General features: G+C 38.0%; 1 protein-coding gene across 2 annotated transcripts in view; it reads left to right on the top strand.

The window, feature by feature from the left end:
- Positions 1 to 22,229, top strand: part of UNC45B (unc-45 myosin chaperone B) — a 373,967-nt gene that overhangs the window by 222,835 nt on the left and 128,903 nt on the right. For both annotated transcript variants that reach the window (XM_044064331.1, XM_044064332.1), the window contains exons 11-12: positions 4,996 to 5,090; positions 16,051 to 16,192. In XM_044064331.1, the coding sequence (XP_043920266.1) occupies positions 4,996 to 5,090; positions 16,051 to 16,192 (237 nt within the window). The remainder of the gene's footprint in view (positions 1 to 4,995; positions 5,091 to 16,050; positions 16,193 to 22,229) is intronic.

Genomic DNA, 22,229 nt, shown 5'->3' with positions numbered 1-22,229 from the left:
CCGTTTAAACAGAAGAGAAGTATTATCAAGGGACAATTTGTCCGTAGTTGTAGGATGACCTCTTTGGACTCGGACTTCGAAGACGAAAGTCAGAGAGTCAAAGAAATGTTTATATCTAGGAAGTATCCTAACTATTTAATTGATGAGGTTTTGGAGGAAGTAAAGAATGGGAGAAAGGATAGGTTTGCCCCTATTTTGGGAACAGGAGATACCAGTGTGATAGTACCAATAAATGTGCAGAGTACCACACAACTACCAGGGGTGACATTACCAGGGATGAAATCAAGAAACCTTGGGGGTAACTATGTGATGTTTTATAATCAGAATACCTCTAGGGTTAAAAACATTATTACTCAACACTGGAGCAGGTTTAAGTGTTATTCAGAGTTGGATGTTTTGTTTACCAACACCCTAGGATTTACATATAAAAAAGGCAGGAACCTCAAGGATTTGCTGGGGTATAATGGTTCTATTGTTTCATGTAAGAAATTGGGAACCTACAAATGTGGGGCATGTGCCCAATGCCCATATATACTTACACAGGATTCTGTATACATCCTGTCAAGAGACCATCAGATTCAGAGTAGTAGTTTTTCCAACTGTAATAGCGAAGGCTTGATTTATTTGGCGCTATGTAAAACCTGTGGTGCATTTTACATTGGAAAAACCACTCGTAAACTCAAAAGGAGGATTTATGAGCATTTATATGCTATTAGAGTCGAAGATATTAAAAATGCCTTGTTTAAGCATACACTGACATGTCCCCAAGCAAAATGGGGCTTCTTTGTTGTAGAGAAGGTGCAATGTGATGTGAGGGGGGGGCCGTGGGAAAATAGGATACAGGTGAGAGAAATATTTTGGCAGTTGTTACTGGAAGCCAATAGATTCCCAGGGCTGAATGAATACATATCCATTGCCCCTATTTTAAAAATGAGAGCTGCAAAACTATAAAATAAGTATATATAATGTTTTGCAAGTTCTTTTTGTTGGTTTTTGATTCAAGTTTATTTGTCTGTCCAACACATTGTGATGGTTTTAGTATTTATATATTTATTTTAAAGTTCTTTTAAAAAATGTGCATGTTTTTATCTACTTTCATCTGTATTTGTGGAAAAGGTTGTCATGAATATTTTAGTTACAGGATTTAATTGGTGTCAATTAAACAATTGTTTTAACTACTAATTAGATTGGGAGGGGTATATAAGCAGGCACAGTCTTCATTCTTTCATTTTACATCTGAGGAAGTCTGGTGGACGAAAACGCTTTGTATTGTGTGGCGTTTATGTGATTAAACCTGCTGCTGCTTACACCTACAGGCTCGTGTTTTATTCCTATAAAGTTGCCAAACTTTGGAACATACTCCCTCAGCAAATCACACAAACCCTAATTATCAAGAATTCAAAAAACTCGTAAAACTCCACCTTTCCAATCTTTGGCTTTGTTCCTGCTATTCTCCAGGTTAATTTCATCCATGCACTACTTATTTCTTTCTATTTTTTTTCTCATATGGTATAATACTTATTCTACATCTTGTTCATTGTTAGCTAACTATACTGCTGTATAGATTCCTCATAATGTTGTTTGCAAGTTTTTTTCTACTGTGATTGCAGTTAATTTGTATTGATGATATTGTGTCCTTTTTTTCCAGATTGCTTTTAGCCTATTTAGTTTCAAGTCACTCTTTGAAGGTCCTAATTCTTTTCTGTATTTTCTGTAATGTATCGGTTACACTTTCTGTATGCTTATTTTGTAACTTGTGGAGTTTTTCCTCCCTGGGTCTCCGCTGAAAACAGGCTCTTAACCCAGTTGGACATCAGCTGGTTAACAAATGCAATAAATAAATAAATAAGCAGATTTCATGATTATGTTCACTTTGGTTGGGATAATGTGCATTATGGCACATTGGATTGACGTTTTTACCAGCTATTCCCTATCTTGGCCATCTAGCATACTCCTTAGTATCTATCGTCTCCTGCTAAATGCAGCTAAACTATCTTGTTTCAAGTGACAAACATACGAACCAAGAACATTCCACAAATGGAACTTTCTTGTCATCTGCTGCCATATGTAACACAGAAGAGACAATAACTGTAATGTAATCTGCCTTGCTACAGCATACAGCAAGTCCCATGGCTGAAAAGATAGTAACAAAAAGGGCAAACAACAAGGTGCAGTTAATGTTGTCTCATCTTGCAGATTGTATCCTCAGATTTGAAAAGTAGACACAACCATTGCATCTTTTTTTCTCACTGTGATAGAGTTTCTACAAGACATAATTTCCATCAAAAAGTTGTAATCCTCTTTAAAGGCAGACATCATAGAGACCAAACATGCAGTGTTTGATAAAGATTCAGAACATGTTGACATAGTGGCTTCAGCTGAAAAGAGAGTGGACATTGCAGAAATAAAAAAAAGTGATCACTATCCATGATTATCAAAACATTAAAACTGAAACTTGAGAATTTAGAAGAGCATACTTAACAATAATTTACTTCATTTTGGCCTACCTGAACACAAAACATTTCAGACATCAGTCAGATGTTTACAGAATCAAATGGATGAGGTAGTGGAGACCAAAGGAAGTACCCTTATGCACTACTTCAGTGAATGCACGGATTCTGGCGAGCAGAGCCTTTACCATCTGTACCTCCGTTGTCACTGAGTCCCTATTTCCTTAATTTTTAGATTAACAATATTTGCCATACACCAGCTCCAACAAATACTACATGGTGATTTTAAACTGAAATCACTGTGGATTATGTGTCAGGCTTCATGAGTGCAGAATTTAAAGACATATGAACTAAACTGATACCAGCTATACTCAGGTTCCTGGGACAATACCCCAACACTATGCAGGTACTCATTAAAATACAAGTAGTACACATGCAACACTTCAGAAGCCATCCAGAAAGGACTCAAAACTCATTTCAGTTTTATTTACATGGGCTTCCATTTTTATGTACACTAGCATGTATAGACTTCCACATTTATTTATGTGAACTAGCCTGTATGGACTTTCTGACTGATATATATGAAGTAACCTGTAATGTAATATCAGCTTGTGTTATCTAACCATAGTTTTTCTGTGTTTTTGAAAAAAAATCAACCTTTTGCATAGGTATTTTCAGTTATCCTTTTTTACCCTAGGGTGTGGTTGTTTAGCCATGCTTGTTATTTGGATTACTACTACAGTGTTGAAAGAACTGTGGTGGTGGTGCTGTGGTAGCATTGTCGCCTCACACTAAGACGTTGTCCTGTTCGATTCTCAGTTTGAGCGTCTTCTGTGTGGAGACATGCGTGAATGGGCGTACCTTCGTTGAAGGTTGTGCATCAGAGCTGGCAACTCGGCACTTAAAAATCTACTGCCAATCATTAGCAGACCGGTGTTCCACTGTGGCGACCCCTAACTGGGAAAAGCCGAAAGACGCAACAACTACAGTGTTGAAAGACAGTGGTATTGTTGCTATTTTTTCTTCTTCTTCTTCTTTTTTTTTTTTTTGATTAGCTCTCACTCATTTTTCCTTTTGCACAATGACTAGCTCTTGACTTGTTGTTCAAGGCTGTTACCGTAAAGTTCATAGCAGAACCAGAGCGACCATTGATATCACAGTGTTTTCCCAAGTTAGATGCACCCGTCACTACTGTGTGCTGCAAACCTCCTTTGGGATTTGTCTTAAGATTTTCAATGCATTGAGAAAGATAGACCATTGTGTCATTATGATGGTAGTCAACTAGACTTTTAGTGAGACATTCCTGCCACCAAAGGCAAGTAGTGGTCCAGAGACAGATTGGTAGATGTTAGCTTCATCTATCCTTTACCAAACAGTAGGATATGATATGCAGGCATGGTGCAAAGCATTACTGGTTATTTCTTTACAGATGGGATGAACCACATTTACCCATTTGTATAAGCATTCATTTTCTGAAGGCTATGAAGTCTGACACTCAAATGTATGTTATTATTTAGTGACTTCAATCTTTATTGATTTGCCAGAAAACCACAAATTTTATGAAGAAGTGACCAAAAATGTAAGGCAAAAATCTGGACAGCTGAGAGGTATGAATACGAGTCTGATGGTTGACTATCACAAGGTTGAAGCCCACAGTCCTGAAATGCATAACCCTGGTAACATGATGATACAGAAGACCAAAACACTGAAAACCACAATGCCAAACTGCTTTCTGGACTTACCCCCCCCGACACACACACACAGTATCCATGTTATCACTTGAACCTGGGTTTACACTGGGAGGGATAGTCAGTATTCAAGATTTTTAGACATTGTAGCTTTTAGCATTTTGGTTTTCTATTTTATGCCACCGGAATTATGCATTTCAGGATTGTGGGCTTCAAGCTTGTGGTAGTAAGGCATGTATGATTCATTTACACAATACTAACACTTATAAACATATTACTATGTCCATTTTTAATCAATTTATTTCTGATTTTAATATTCTGATAAGGGAGACTATTTGGGATATTTCCCTGAATACGATGCTTGTCACAAAATAATGAAAGATATCAATCACAATAGATTTGGCTTAGAGTTTATTGGTCAGCCATTTTTAAAGCATGTAGCGTTATCCTGATAAGACTTCATTTACTTGTAGCAGTAGTTACATACATTTAATACTTTACAGGGAAAATACTGGCGCTATTGATTGTTTATATGCCAAAACAGATATTTTCATAGTTGCTATGTAAAATTTCATAAATCTTCTATTGTGTAGAAAAAAAATGAATTTAACTGGTAGGATTATGCTGGAAACATAAACTATTCTCTTGATAATCTTTCTTTGTAAATGGCTATGAAATTGATTAATATCATGATTGTTGAAATTCATATAAATAAATAGAAAATTAAAAATTAACTAAATGACTAAGTAACCAACTATCTACTCTTGAACAATGTAAAATATAACATGTTAATAGTTCTGCAAGGAATTTCCGCTAAATATTTTGAATCTTAAGCCATATTTTCTTTCCTGTTTAAGGGTCTTTGTAAGCTAGGTTCAGCTGGAGGCAGTGACTACAGTTTACGACAGTTTGCAGAAGGATCTACAGAAAAACTAGCAAAACAATGCAGAAAGTAAGTAAATAATATGTACTTTAAATGACTCTTGGAGGTGCTCTTCCCCGTACATAGAATGGCTAAATGACAGCATATTAAATCCATAAGCACTTTCCTGTGCCCTCTGTATCATAGCTGGAGGCTAATTATATTTATTACTTCTGTAGTATTCAAATTTACATTATAGTTGTAAATGAAGAAAGCTCTGTTTAAGCATAGTCAGGCTCACATTTACTTCTTAGCTTGCTATATTCTTCAGCTGTTGCAGCATTCATTTATTCTAGAGCTTATGGCTTGCAGAAATGTTTTGGTTTCATTTAATGTTTTTGTGTTGTTTATATCTTTTTTGCAATTTGTTTTGTAAAAGCTGGTAACCAGTACTGAATATCAGTCTTTTAAAAGAAAAAGTGTCCCAGACCAAATAAATGGAATATACTAACCAAATGATGAGTGGCAAATCACTTGGTTAAGAATACTTTGTAGAAGTTAAAGTAATTTAATACCTTTTCTCAAAATGATTTCCGCAGCCTCATTTCTTCTTGATCCATGAAAAACATTATTTAAATGACAGGGTCTATGTTATATATTCAAACTTTCAAAACTTCGAATACCATATGTTTGAAACATATTGTCGAAGTTTGAAAGACCGAATATATAATAAATAAAAAAAAAAAAATACCTTAATGGTGTGAGCAGAGGAGCAAGCCCCCCTTCACGCACACCGTCCTACTTAAATATACCAACTCCGAGACCGCACTTCAGTGCAGAAAAGGGAAATTCTCCCATTCTGCACCGCATGGCGCCGTTAAATTCAACCTTCGAACTCTTGAAATGTCGATCATATGGTGTCGACCATATGACGTTCGACATTTAAACATTTGTTGTTCTGACAGGAACCCTAAATGACAAAATGTAATACAGTCAGCAATCTATGCGGATCAGATTTGACTGGCCACTGCCAGGTACTCCTACCTAGAGTAAAGGAGAAGAGCATCTGACCAATCTTCCTGAACTCACGCACTCCTTTCAGGTAAAGCCTGAGATAGATGGGAATTGCACAAGGTCATGAATGACCCAGTATCATCCACTTATTTTCTCTGTTATTAAAATAAGAATGAGAACTGACTGATTTGGAGAGAGCTCCAAAGCCCGTTTTGGTTGGAAATGTGGTTTTAATCATCAGCGATACTTAATCCTTGCAGATCAAGGCTTATACATCTGAAGTTTTACACTTAGGAGATAACATCCACCAAGTATAGAATCTTCTAACTGACAGACTTTCAAATCTCCTGAAACTGTTAGCTCAGAAGTTGCATGGAAAGGTCTGCCAATCAAGATATGAAGCCTCATGGACAGCAAGGGTTTTTTATCAGTGAAAAAAAAAATAAAACAGCCTTATAGAATTAATTGACAATCTTGGTGCTGTTAACAAACCAGAAAACTCCAGCAAAGAAAACCAGAAACTAAAATATGCATGCGGAAACAAGCAGAGGATGCCAAAACTCAGATTTGTCACAATGCCGCAATGGAATACACTGCAAATGAAACATGGAAAATGATCCAAGTACAAGAACAACACTATTTTTTTATTGAACAAAACTCTACTTGAGTAATAATAGTATTTTTCTTGTACTTGGATAATTTTCCATGTTTTATTTGCAGTATACTCCATTGTGGCATTGTGACAAATCCGTGTTTTGGCACCCCCTGCTTGTTTCTGAACACACATTTTGAATCTTGCACTGTTCCACATTTTGACTGTCCAGTAGATCATTTTGTAGTAAAATAGTATAGATGCACACACCTTGATCTTCAAACAACTAAGGGGCAATGAAATGGGTGTCTGAAATATCAGTAAGCAAACTGAGAAAGCCTTGTGAGACTGTGGCATTTTGGTCAGTTCATCAAAAATGACATTTGCTAAAATGGTTCACTGCAGATGGATTTTTTTTCCTTTTCTCTCCATTGCAGTGATGCTGTTGTTGAATATAATAACAGCAGTGGTGCAGAGGTCACAGTCTTCTGTGTGAGGTATGTATGGTGCTTCACTTTTCATGAAACATAAAGTTTAAAATTTCTTTTGAACGAGTCCTCAGTCATCTGGCTCCATTCAGTACTCCAATGAAGCAGCTTAATGTTGACAGGTTGTTAGAGCTCCTTGACTGAGCTGTGAGTAACACCTCTCTGAACTGATGAATAGCCTCTTAAGTGTGTCTAGCTTTAGGCATTCTGTCAGGCTCATTCTGTTTTAGGACCTCCGCCAAAAGATCTGGTGAAATCAGAAGACAGAGGGAGCTACCAGACCTGAAGATGGATCTAGATGTTACTTCAACTTTAATACAATTCCTTGGCTTGTACTTGCATCGTTTACTGTATTTACATGGCCTGAGACCATACTGCATTGGTCAAAATGGGGTCATAAGGATGAGCTTTGTTCCATTTTCTCTGACTGTAATGAACAGCATTGGAACCAGAAGTAAATCCTGAAAAATGTAAAGAGATTCCATCTACCATAGAAGTAAGAAGGCGTGAATGTCAATCTATCCTTTGCCCTTCTAAAGTGCATACAACTGGGGAAGAACAGACTTTTTCTTTGTGATGAGCATGTTAATCACATTGGTGCTCTACTCCCAGAAATATTTAACCAGGCAAGTTTCCATTACCCTCATTTTCAAAAGACAATGACAGCAATGGCTGAGTAAGCATGTGTATATATTCACTTCCCCAGGATGTCAGTGTCTGACTGGGTCATGTGGTGATGCCTTGGCTAATTATTCACTGTCAGAAACATTGGCTCTTTGTATTGAGAATATGAATATGTCCTCCCCTGTTTCTTTGTTTATCAAACCAAGACATGGATGTGTGATGTGACTAGAGCGATTCAGCACCACTCACAGCTTGACATGGATGTGTGATGTGAACAGAGCGATTCAGCACCACTCATAGCTTGACATGGATGTGTGATGTGAACACAGCGATTCAGCACCACTCACAGCTTGACATGGATATGTGATGTGAACACAGCGATTCAGCACCACTCACAGCTTGACATGGATGTGTGATGTGAACACAGCGATTCAGCACCACTCACAGTTTCACATGGATGTGTGATGTGAACACAGCGATTCAGCACCACTCACAGCTTGACATGGATATGTGATGTGAACACAGCGATTCAGCACCACTCACAGCTTGACATGGATGTGTGATGTGAATACAGCGATTCAGCACCACTCACAGCTTGACATGGATATGTGATGTGAACACAGCGATTCAGCACCACTCACAGCTTGACATGGATGTGTGATGTGAATACAGCGATTCAGCACCACTCACAGCTTGACATGGATATGTGATGTGAACACAGCGATTCAGCACCACTCACAGCTTGACATGGATGTGTGATGTGAATACAGCGATTCAGCACCACTCACAGCTTGACATGGATGTGTGATGTGAATACAGCGATTCAGCACCACTCACAGCTTGACATGGATGTGTGATGTGAATACAGCAATTCAGCACCACTCACAGCTTGACATGGATATGTGATGTGAACACAGCGATTCAGCACCACTCACAGCTTGACATGGATGTGTGATGTGAACAGAGTGATTTAGCACCACTCACAGCTTGAGCAGGTTTATATGTAGCTTTCTTTCACAGAAACGTCACTTGTTGTGCACTGAGGAAATCTCAGTGAGCTTCTCCACTTGCCAGTATGATATCTGTCGTCAGACCTTTATTGTCATGGTCTCACCAGACTTCTGGTGTTGAATCATGTGGCCAAGCTTTGGACTGGTGAGTTGTCTCCACCAACCTCAGTGTAAGGCCATGTTTTTTCTGTCAAGTTCATCATCCAACTTGATACAAAGGTTGGTGAGGACCATGATGACTCTAAAATCAGTGATACCTCTCTGTCTGCCAAAACACTATCTTTTGAAAAAGGGACAGTGGGACAGTGAAGAACATGAACCTTGACCCATCTGAGTTACTCACACATGACATCAGAGTTGTGGCTATCTAGGCCATGTCAGTGGCAAACATGATTAACATTGCACAATGGTTGCCTTTGCACTTGTGAAGAGAATTATTTGCAAAGGGATCAGCAAGGACATCTCCCAGTTCAGTGAGACCTGTAATGTTTGTGACCGCATTAGAGCCAAGGAGAGGGATGCTGACATGGAGTCTCTTGAATAGGCCAGCAGTAACTAGTTATGCAGGTATGGGAATACCTAGAGACCCTTCCCCTTCAAGAGGCTTTTACCAACATAGCTAGAATTTTGATGAATACTCTGAGGGTGGATGACAGCCCAAAAAGCATCATTTTATGTTAGAAGTACTGACCCAGAATAAACCAGAGGAATCTCCACTGGACTTTCCAGACAGTAATGTGCTACTAGTTATTCAGCATATTCAAAGACAGCATCTTTGCTTCCTGTAGCAGTAAAAGTCTCACTGCACAAAGAGTTGCTATCTTGAATTTGGAGTATCTGTTGTGCCTGTTAAAGACAATTACTTACAGTTCAGGATGGATCACCTTTTTCCCTTCAAGACAAAGCAGGTAGAGAAATAAAATATATTTCTTATTTCTGAAGAAGGAACAGGCTCTATGGTATCACTGAGGAGTTGCTTCTGAGAATGTTCCTTGAGCCCAGTTGAGACAAATGGATTTTAAAGGAATATCTTGATGGGGCAGCTTTAATATGTTGTGAAGAACGACTGACAGTAGGACCTCTCTTTCCTTGGCTATGGTTCACCATGCTAGGGTAAGGAGAATTAACCTTCCCCATATGGTCCTCCAAGGTAGTCAGGACTTTGGAGAAGCTATTTACGAAGCTTCTCTCCTAGGATACTTGTCAGGGGGCTGGGGAAGGGATGAATGCATGTCAATGGGTCATCATTCTCTGTGCAGGTTTGTCTTTTTATTGGCTGTTGGGCTAGCTGTGAGGAAGAAGAGGAGTTATGTGGGCCATCAAAGAGGCATTTTATTAGTCATATGTGCCTGCTTTCTCTTTTTCTGTTTTAATGGTCTTTGGTATTGTCTTGAGACGCCTGCTGAAAGAGCTGCTCACCTAGAAAAGGCACCTGAAATAGCCTTCCTCAACTCTGTTACAGAAGAAGTGCAAGAGCTTTACTGTCTGGCACAGGTATAGCCCAAATTATCAGACTGCATTTGCCACAACTTCTTACAGTCAACAATCCCACTAAAGCTGCCATTATATCCTTTAAAGGTCCGTGGCCTTAGAATAAGGAAGTTCTGACAGTGTCTCTGTTTGGATAAGAACAGAACACAGAGAAATGGACTAATGAGCAATATAGTTGAGGACTCTCTAAACCCAAAACAGCCATTCAGAACTCCAAGTCCCAAAGCAAAAAAGGAGAGAACCGTCTTGCCTAAATTGCCCTTTGCCTGTGATTTTGCATCTGGGTGCAGGGAAATTAAATATTGTTGTCCCTAGGAGCCATGTCAGGCTGAAGGGAGTACATTCAGTTGATCAAAAACTCAAAACGCTGAAAAGCTCAAAATATTGAACACAGGAATTTGCCAGTTCCCCACTGTTGTGAGATAATTAGTAGGGGTGTGGGGTGCAGTAGAGCTTTTCCCCTGCATTACGTAGGTCTTCAGTATTTTGAGTTTCAACATTTTGAGCCTTTCAGTGTTTTGAGTTTTTTATTAAATGATTGTATTCCCACACTGAACAAATAATGAAGAAGTCAGGCCCTGTGACGCTTTAAAGGAATTGCATTCAACTCCTCCAGAGTTTTATAAAGGGCATACTCCTTCTTCGGAAATGAAAGTCATAAGATGGAGTGTTTTCAGGCCACAGTAATAACATCCTTGAAGACAGAGTCCATAGTGGGGGACATACCTCTCAGCTGTCTGCGATTTTGAAAAATGCCCTTAATTTTGCTTTATATTTTTCACTGCCCCTTGTTAAAAGTTTAATCATTTGGTAAGAACGTGTATTAAAAGTGCGTGCCATAAAAAGTATGGTGGGGGGGGGGTGACCTTTTCCAGATACACTTCTTTAAGCTGCTTTTCAGAAAAGTAAGGGATAGGAGAACTACATACCTGTCATTAGATGGTCTTGTCATCCTAAGATTTTCTACTGTGATGGTTCACCTGGAAATGAACAAGAAAGAGGGGATATATTATTTTTTACTTCCACCCTGCTTGAAGCACAAGGACCTCATTGCTCTCTTGAGTCACCCCCAAAACAAAATTGCTCAAAGAGGCAGGAACAACATCCCCCCTTGAGTGAGGTTAAATACCAGGAGGTGAGAAGGTGGATAGATGCACATTGTTAGGTGGGGGTAAGCTCCCTTTATGACAGGGAGCATGTATCAGGGATGGAACAGAATTCTATAAATCTACACTTCCACACCCATTCAGTCATCCCATCATGCATTAAAAAAAATTAAAAAAGCACATGCAGGTCATGTTCTGCCAGGCAGGGCAGGGGTAACAGGAGCCTTCTTCTATCTCATTAGGAGGGCAAAGACTTGGAGGAAGGTGAGATGAGGGATGAGGAAACTCCCTCTGCCTGAATGCATTTTCAAAACATTCACCAGGTAGTGCATGGCTTTGTATGAACAAACTGGCTGGTCATAGCTCCAGCAAAAGAGGTGTAACACTTAAACCACGGGATGTACTTCCTAGAGTGGTAGTTTTATTTATTTATTTATTTATTTTACATTTGTTGACTGGGATAGTCCGACTGGATACTTGTCCATTTTCAGCAGATGTCCGGGGAGAAAAGCTCCATACAGAACAACTGTTACATTAAACAAGTTAAAGCACTGTTACAGATACAATACACAGGATAAAGGTCATTCATTTTGCCATAAATAAATCTGATTTGTTATAGAGTAACAATTAGGAAGCAATGTAGGGGTTGCCAAAAGACATCTTTAACACGTTTATATTGCCAGAGTTAGTCAGGATTAGAGCAACGACACAGCCATTGCCTTTTAAAGTACTGTTTTAGGTTTTTTTTGTCATTAACTAGTGACAAGTATGAATGCAATTTCTTGCTATCAGGGAGTGGGAGACTGTAACTTCTGTATACACATAGTCCATCAGAACAGCAGAGTTTGATAGAAAGGGCTTTGGCAATGCCTGGTCTCCTGATTTGTAACCGTTTCTGTTCTTTCTGACCCTTGGCTGGAATCACATGGGGACCACTGTGCTGGCTAACCTCCACCTTTCTCATTCTGCTTATATGAGACAGGCCTTTAGCTTCTCACACCTCCTTTATTTTTAATAGAACTAACCTTATATACTTCTGTTATTTATGCATATTGCACTCCTTTCATGATATTACAGGCAGTGCTGTTGAAGGTCCTTGCTGGTGATCTGATGAATGAACACAAAAATACTTTGAGTTTTTTTTTCTTGTACCTAAATCCGAAAGACTTGTTGAGATTTAAACTGAGTAGCAAGAAAGTAGCAGGGGGCACAAGACCTAACATATGATACCAAGGTAAGACGTGCCAACCACACATGCATGCTCCCTATAATGTGAGAACTAGTGAATGGATGTATTCTGCTGAAGAGAGGGTTCTAAAGAAGAATTACCATCAGTAATCCTCTGCATAAAGACCCTGGAGTCACGATCATATTTTCGTATGGAGTGTTTTGTCTTGAGTTTTCCCAATTTACTGAGCTGCCGTCTTTCCCTTACTTATTTTCTTGTGGTTCTACTATGAAGCGCTGACTTCCTGAAAGTAGATATGCCAAAAGGATGAAACAAGCAAGTGCAACATTCAAAAGAATGAAAAACTCAGTTTTACTTGTTTTTTTGCAGGAGGCAAGTCCCCTGTACCCCCATATGGGGGGCAAAGCCCCCCAAACATATATTTACCAACTCCATAGTCACACTAACTCAAAGAAGGTAGAAATATCCAATAATAAGTGAATTATTGCTGGCGAAGACTAACAAATTGCACCTGCAATGATTTCCTATGGAAAACAACATTAGGCATTATACGACATTTGTCATTTTTTTTGTGTTGCTGACATGAGAGCAACTTCACATTGAGTATATATAGGGGAGCCTTTTCTTGTATCCCTCCCTAAACTTACTGTATGCAAACAATCATGATATTTCGTTAGTTCTTGTAATGCCATCACTTAGTACAATTTCAATGTTCTAACTATTGTGAACCGATGCTAGCACATGCTTACATAAGCATAGAATTTTTAAGGCACTCATGATGTAGCAGACTCTAGGCAGAATGTGTATTAAATATATGTGTGCTACTATAACAACTAATTAATTAATCAATCCAATAATTATGAAGTGATTGTGTAACTGGCTTCTTTATTAGATATATGCACAAATGAATAATGTGTGGAAAATACATTTAAGGATCTGAGCATTGTATAGTCAATTATAATGATTAGGTTGACTTTCTCAATCTAAACTTTCCATTTTTATGGCCAACTTGGAAATATATAATTGTTTAACATATGTTGAAATATACGGTGCTGTGTGTTTGCTACTATGTTAGCGCACAGCATGAAAGTTGACATACATAACCCGTTTCTGGGCAAGTCCATGTTGCATTTTATTTACAGCAGTACTACTTGTGTATGAACAAACAGAGCTCAATGGTAACTAGTGAGGGGCCAGGAGACAGTATGACTCGAAGTGAGACTTTACTTCTAGATGATGCATTCTTTGTTGCTGTAGGTAACTTTCTGCTTATCATTTATCCGCTAGTCTAATAATCGGTAAACTAGGAAACTTCTTTCCAAATAGTAATTGACAAATAAGTTATGCATTGATACTGATACCAGTGCTTGGTACTCATGATATAGTTTAGTTAGCAAATTCCAATTCCTTTTGACATTTCTAAAGTATTGATAATGGGGAGTGCCATGATAAGTGTTATTCTGCAAGAACATCTTTAGTTGCTGTTAAAGAATTTTGTATTTGATTAGGTGCTACTGAAGCTTTAATCTAATGATATTACTAGATGGTATGCATACATGCAAATAAACAGAGGACATCAGTATAATCATAAATGTATAATAATAAAACATTTCTAAAATACGTGTTAACAAATCAAACTGTCTTCTATAGAACAATAACCCCAGTTTATTTCTCACAGAGGATATAAACTGAACCAGAATTGTGGAGCTCTGACTGCTACTTATGCCTTTTTGTGTAAATGCATATACTTTCAGAGGAAACCAAGTGGAATCAGTATAAACACAGTACTTCAAGAAAGACTAAGGGTAACAATTTGAAATGTTGGGACTTACTAGAGCAAGTACCAAAATACAGAGACCGAATGGCTGAAAGAACGGACTTACATAGTAGATACTAAGTCCAACATGCTGTTTCTCTGAGCGTTGGTGATCTCGGAGTTGGTGTATATATATAAATGCAGGGGTTGTAGGGTACTTGCCCCCAAATGGGATGTGCAGGGGGACTAGCACCCCCTTCAAAAGCAGTTTAAAGGAGAAGAGTAATTTTCAAGATTCACTTTTGGAAGTTTTTTTTTCAGCTTATTTGCACTTGGCATTTTGAGTGCCGACATTTCAATAGGGAGCCAGACTAGGACAGCACACTAAAATATGGAAAAAAAAGTAGAATAGCCCTTTAAAAGTGAGCAACACATATTAATGGTAGAAAAAATGTAAGCATGAAAAAAATGCAAAACTACCTAAAATACCAGCTTCGATACCTCTTTTGTTAATATATTGAGACATAAAACAGTGCTTCTGTTATCTGAAAAAATTAGCACCAGAAGTACTGTTTAACAGTACCCACTGATTTTACTTTATGTTTCTACTTCAACATACTGTTTACAATAATACAGTGACATCTTCAACAGTTAGTGTGTTATGGGTATTCAGACAATGTCTTCTACCTTCATATGGACTGCATATTCTGATCAGTGTCTGTTGTGTTTAATCCTGTGCAGCAGATTCACACATTTGTAAGAAGCTAGCTGGACTTGAAAGGCAGAATATACAGCACCCACATAATTTGTCTGATTTACACATACACAGATATTATCAGTAGAGTGCAAAATATTGCAAAAATGTTTCACCATACATTTTAACTTCTCTTGACACTTTTTTCAAAGCCATAATTGCAGGTTTCTACAGTAAGTACTCCACATAAAAGATAAATCAGTCCAAACTCCCATATATAATGCTAATGTTAAAAACAATTTCTGGTAATTCTACTTTGAAATAATTTTCTCTGTTAATAAATATTGTGTGGACAGTATCCATTACTAGTTTGTTATTTGAAAGAGAAGAAAAAAAACCATCAGAAAAGCATTGTTTAAAAGTGCTCATCGACCGTTCTTTAGATTTCTACTTCAGTGTACAACAGTGTTGCACAGAAGTTTAACAGATAAAACAGTATATTATGAATATTCAGATAAGCACTAGCATCTAAATGTGGCCTGCATTTTCTGATTATGATCTGGGGCTTATTTAAACACTGGTAAAATATTGCTTCAAATGCTGACAAATCTATTTTAGTATTAACTGACCTCTAAAGTAGAGATGCAAATTAATGGTGTTAGCCACTATAAACCAGCACATAGTGGTACTGATATAAACGCTATTATTCTCCAGTAAGTACTCTTACTTGTAGTTACCATATATAAAATGCTTGGCAGTCACTAGGATACAGCCACTGTTAGCTATTTTTACCAAGTCAATCAAATAATAATAAATAATATATAAAGCACCTGAGAATCATCTGAAAGATTAAGAACACTAGCTGTATAATGTGCATTGTCTCAGCAATTACTTAATTTAGAAAATCAGACACATATAGACATTTCAGTGTAAAAACGTTGGATATGAATCCTACCAGAAATAACTATTTGCAGATTTGCAGATATCTCTTTGGGCCATTGAGAACATTTCAGGTATGCTGGTGACCAGTCTGAACACCGCTTACTTCTCTCTCAATCCTAATCTTGATAAATCTATTGTTTCTAGGTGGTTGTGCAACCCAAACCTTGATGTTCGAACCAGGAAGTGGGCTGTGGAAGGCTTGGCTTACCTAACCGTAGATGCCGATGTGAAGGATGATTTTGTAGAAGATGAGACTGCACTGCAAGCAATGTTTGAGCTAGCAAAGGTGACACAGTTTTCTATTTGCATGAAACTGGTGAAGGTTGTTGGCATGTTTCTGCATGCACACATATTTATAATATTTAGAAATCATTCAATTTAAACATAATCCATTACTGTGTGCCTGAAGTGAATTACAACTGACTATCAAGTGTAAAATATTGGATGTCCCCAAACTGAGTCAGTTATACTACTCAGTGTCCTTTGCATGCATGTAGGTATTAATATTTTTGATTTCTTATATCACCTTTAGCATTCATGGTGGCATTAAATCTTATTATTTAAAGGACAACTGCATCTAGCAAATGAAGCATATATGTATTTCCTACACAGAAATGTCCTTGCATCAAGTTACGTAGTTGTTATTATTTTTAACTTGTTGCTCCTGAATAAATATGATGCTGCCCCAGAATGCCTCACTGTGGCTCATCAGTTGGAGATAGGTCAGGGGTGGAAAGACAGGTTAGGCAGACCTGGTGGACGAGGAGAGGTCCTGCGAGCAACTACTGGTCAGCTTCAGTCTGTTACAAGGAACCAAACAAATAGTTATTTCATCTTATAATCAATGTTTTTTTTCTTCCTGATGTAATTCAGCAAGAATAGTGAATACACTGTTGTAAGAAGAAATGTTATTGATGCAACATTTTTCTTTCTGTTAGTGGCCATCTTATTATAATGCTTTAGAGCACATCTGAATATTAGGATGGAAAGAGTAACCTATTTATTACAGCCTTAATAACACTTTCAGAATTCTAACTCCAGATCACATTTTTAGCTTATATGTGGAGTTAGCCATTTATAACTAATATCCTGAACTGGCAGAGTCTATTTTGTTGGAATCATAGTAATCATAGGAAATACAGGACTATTTAACAAGAGCCATGTACCTCGCCAATAAACACCCACAGTTTCTAATGATGTTTTCAAAGAGAGCAAGGCCTGTAAGCCCTGGAGTGTATTTCAGGGTACCCATCCAATTGTCTAAGCTATGTTTGAAGGCCAACATGGAGTCACACTGCTTGACATGCAAGGAAGTCAGATCAATGGGAGACATTATAAATGAACCCATCTCTCCATTTAGTTTTGTTTATCAAATGAAACAAATTGAGATATCTTGTGCTGTTGTTAGCCACATTATTAGATACATCAAGGAAGAGGAGGTCACAGATAACAGGGCCTCTGAGGGTCTCAGATAACAGGGGCCTCTGAGGGTCTCAGATAACAGGGCCTCTGAGGGTCTCAGATGACAGGGGCTTCTGAGGGTCTCAGATAACAGGGTATCTGAGGGTCTCTATTAACAGAGGCCTCTGAGGGTCTCAGATAACAGAGCCTCTGAGGGTCTCAGATAACAGGGCCTCTGAGGGCATGGAAAGCAAGAGACAGGTCTTCCTTCAACAGCCTATTGATACAGAGTACAGAGACAGTGATTCCAGCCTTTCCTGTTAACTGTGACTTTTGAGGCCCGAGATCTACTTTGTTAGGAAGCTCTTGTGTGTTTTTGTTAGTTTTTTTTTTTTATGTGTATAGTGAGATACATGCCATTGGTATATATAAGTGCAGGTACTTAAACATGTTTCTGTTGTATCCTTTTTAGTACTGATGCTTCAAGAATATACATACTAAGCTCTTATAGTCTATAGCAAATCTTTTCAAAGTATGTTTTATAACTGGGCTAACCAGAGAACAATACAAGGCAATAATAACTTCCTTGGTTTTAGATGAGATGCATTTTGGGATTAATTGTGAGATACGGAAAGATTTTTTTTCACTAATAGTGACTGAAGGAGAGGAAGACATTTACGAAGTTGCCCCTTACAGACTTAACAGAAAGTGGGGTGTCACCAGTAGAGTAGGTGGTAGGAATACATATATATATGGGTCTACTTCATTTGTCCAAACTTCCATTTGCCCGACACCCATTTGCCCGAGACCAAATGACCGAAATTTCATTTGACCGACACTTCATTTGACCGACACTTCATTTGACCGACAAGTATTATTGGCAAGAAAATGGGATATGCCCCCTTCCTCACTGTAGTGCGACCCTGGAGTTAGAATATATAGTTAGGGGGGTGTGGGGGGCACAGCCCCCCACTTAATTTCCTATTCTATTGTTTAGTTTTGCTTTAATATTGCTTAGTAAAACAAAAGTAAGTCGGGGGCTTCTCCCCCCACACCCCCTATTGTGGGGGGCTGTGCCCCGCACACCCCCCAACTATATATTCTAACTCCAGGGTCGCACTACAGTGAGGAAGGGGGCATATCCCATTTTCTTGCCAATAATACTTGTTGGTCAAATGAAGTGTCAGTCAAATGATGTGTTAGACAAATGAAATTTCGGTCAAATGGGTGTCAGGCAATTGGAAGTTCGGGCAAATGAAGTAGACCCATAAATATATATATATATATATATATATATATATATATATATATATAAAGTTAATCACCATACGAAAAACACTGATTTCTAATGGCCTCAGTTCCAAAGTGAATCCACATAGACAAATAGAATGCTGTAAAGATTCAGATAGTCCAAACGAACTCAATTCTGGTAAAACAAGCTTTATTTGATCGACATCAGTAAGCGCTTTCACCCTAAGGCTTCATCAGACTTTTACAAATTACAAATAATTAATTGAGCTTTAAATAGCCCTCCTTTCAAACTCATTGGTTGGAAGGTTAACAGTCCGAGCATATATTTTCAAAGCACTACAAAACATTAGTAATTAAAATCCCACATTACTACATAAAAATGCATACACACATATTATAAATATCACCATAAATACATGTATGTAATTGAATGATACATACATCTAAAAGACATATGTATAATAAAAATAAAAAATAAAAATAAAACTTCACTACAAACAAATTCCTATATATAATGCATTACTATAACAGATGACCAGATAACAGATGTAAGGGAATAAAAAATAATAAACAAATATGTAATATACAAGCTGTATAAATCCATTCAAACAACATTTAAATGGAATTACTTTGGTCTAAACAGTCTCCTACTCTTTAGAAAAGGTTTAATATGAACCTTGTCATTAAGCCCAGGGGGCACATCCGCCCTCCATCTAATAATCCATCGGGTTTCACATTCAAGGGTCCGATTGATTATATCACCACCCCTAAGGTTACTTTCCAGCCTCTGTACAACACTAAACTTAAAATTGTGATCCATACCCAGTTCTTTATGATGCTTAGCCAGAGCATTAAAGTCAGAACCTATCCTAATATGATAGGTATGTTCCCTTATACGTTCTTTGAGTGTCCGATTGGTCTTTCCGACATAGAACGCAGTACATGCCATGCACCTAGCTAGATAGACAACATTATCACTATTACAGTTAGTGGATGTATTGAAGTAAAAGACACGTTTGGTGATCGGATGCACAAACGTTGTGTCCTTACTTATAAATACACACTGATTACATGTACTACATGGTAAAGTGTTGCTGTCCGTTAGATTAACCCTTCTCTTATGGTAGTTATACTTAGGTGTACATAACAATCTCTTGAGATTAGGTTTATTCTTGAACACCATATTAGGTTTAGGACCTACAATTCTACCAATCTCATCATCTGACAATAAAATATCCCAATGTTTTGCTACTATATTCTTAATTTTTACTACTTCCTGAGTAAAAAACATGGGAACTCTTACGTTCACCATATTAGGAACATTATCATCGGCAGGAGAATTGACAGTTTCAGAGAAATAGGGTCTAGCTCTGGTGGATCTCAGGCTATCAACTGTAGTGCATGCCTCATCTATCCTCTCTTCAGTATAACCCCTCTCCATAAACTTAACCTTCAAGGCTTCTCTTTCGTTTACATACCCTTGTTCCGAAGGATTAAGCCTAGAGGCCCTAAAAAACTGACCCTTCAATACATTATTAAATACAAACCGGGGATGCATGCTATTCCTATGGAGTAATGTATTCCTGTAGCAGGATTTCCTGTGCACAGAAGTGTTAAGTAGTCCATTACTAAGCTTAAAAACATTTACATCTAAATAGGTAATCTCATATTCCGAATAATTCAGGGTAAATTTCAGGAAATGAGTAGATGTATTAAGACATTCAACAAACTTAAGAAGTGTATCTACATCCACTAGCCAAACAAGGAAAAGGTCATCCACAAACCTGCGGTAGATACCCACAAACTGCTTAAATAAATCATGTCGAAACAGAAATTTGTCTTCCCAGGCTGCCATAACAAGGTTGGCGTAGCTATTGGTGCACGACGTGCCCATAGCCACGCCATCCTTTTGTAGAAATATCTCATCTCCAAAAACAAAGACGTTAGTAACCAAAATGGTTTCTAAGAAAAGTGTGAGTAAATCCATTTTCTCAGCCGAGAAATCAGAGTGTTCTTTAAGGTAGTCCTGGACAAACTCAATCCCCACGTCATTGGGAATGACAGTGAACAAGCTTACTACATCCAGAGTAACCAATAGATACGGTGTTCCATCCTGCAGTTGACTTATATAAGCATATAAATCTATTAAAAATTGCTTACTGTCCCGCAACACATTAATATTCCCATCGACCAATTATCTTAGGAAAAATTCAGTGTAGATGGAGAGGGATTCAGTTACCCAACCCTGGCCCGCCACAATAGGTCTCACTGGTGGCTTAACCAAAGATTTATGAATCTTTGGTAGGCCCTGTATGATGGGTATAGTGGGGTTAGGTACTTTTAAATATTCATACAATTCCTGTGTAATACTCTCGGACATAATGAGGTCATCCAACATGTAATATGTTTGGAATACCTTTTCCTTAACAACTGTCATATCTATCTTAGTATAGAAGTTCCTATCATTCAAGAGGTGGGACATACTTTCATTTGATTCAAAATATGCATATATATCATTTTCTAGTACCCTCCCAAAAACATTAACAACAAGCAGCAAGTGAGACATAGAAATAATCTTAACTTTCACCAAAGGAAAGCTTTAATGGATCTTAGAAATGATGAATCAGTTGTTTTTAGACCAGCAGACAAAGGAGGGCCCATAGTCCTAATGGATGTGGATGACTACAATGAAAGTATGTCCCACCTCTTGAATGATAGGAACTTCTATACTAAGATAGATATGACAGTTGTTAAGGAAAAGGTATTCCAAACATATTACATGTTGGATGACCTCATTATGTCCGAGAGTATTACACAGGAATTGTATGAATATTTAAAAGTACCTAACCCCACTATACCCATCATACAGGGCCTACCAAAGATTCATAAATCTTTGGTTAAGCCACCAGTGAGACCTATTGTGGTGGGCCAGGGTTGGGTAACTGAATCCCTCTCCATCTACACTGAATTTTTCCTAAGACCATTGGTCGATGGGAATATTAATGTGTTGCGGGACAGTAAGCAATTTTTAATAGATTTATATGCTTATATAAGTCAACTGCAGGATGGAACACCGTATCTATTGGTTACTCTGGATGTAGTAAGCTTGTTCACTGTCATTCCCAATGACGTGGGGATTGAGTTTGTCCAGGACTACCTTAAAGAACACTCTGATTTCTCGGCTGAGAAAATGGATTTACTCACACTTTTCTTAGAAACCATTTTGGTTACTAACGTTTTTGTTTTTGGAGATGAGATCTTTCTACAAAAGGATGGCGTGGCTATGGGCACGTCGTGCGCCAATAGCTATGCCAACCTTGTTATGGCAGCCTGGGAAGACAAATTTCTGTTTCGACATGATTTATTTAAGCAGTTTGTGGGTATCTATCGCAGGTTTGTGGATGTCCTTTTCCTTGTTTGGCTAGGGGATGTAGATACACTTCTTAAGTTTGTTGAATGTCTTAATACATCTACTCATTTCCCGAAATTTACCCTGATTTATTCGGAATATGAGATTACCTATTTAGATGTAAATGTTTTTAAGCTTAGTAATGGACTACTTAACACTTCTGTGCACAGGAAATCCTGCTACAGGAATACATTACTCCATAGGAATAGCATGCATCCCCGGTTTGTATTTAATAATGTATTGGAGGGTCAGTTTTTTAGGG

This window comes from Protopterus annectens, chromosome 2.part2 (assembly GCF_019279795.1).
Source record: "Protopterus annectens isolate FY-2018-M chromosome 2.part2, PAN1.0, whole genome shotgun sequence".
Lineage (NCBI taxonomy): Eukaryota > Metazoa > Chordata > Ceratodontiformes > Protopteridae > Protopterus > Protopterus annectens.
The sequence above is the reverse complement of the archived record's forward strand: the minus strand, read 5'-3'. Positions and strand labels throughout refer to the sequence as shown.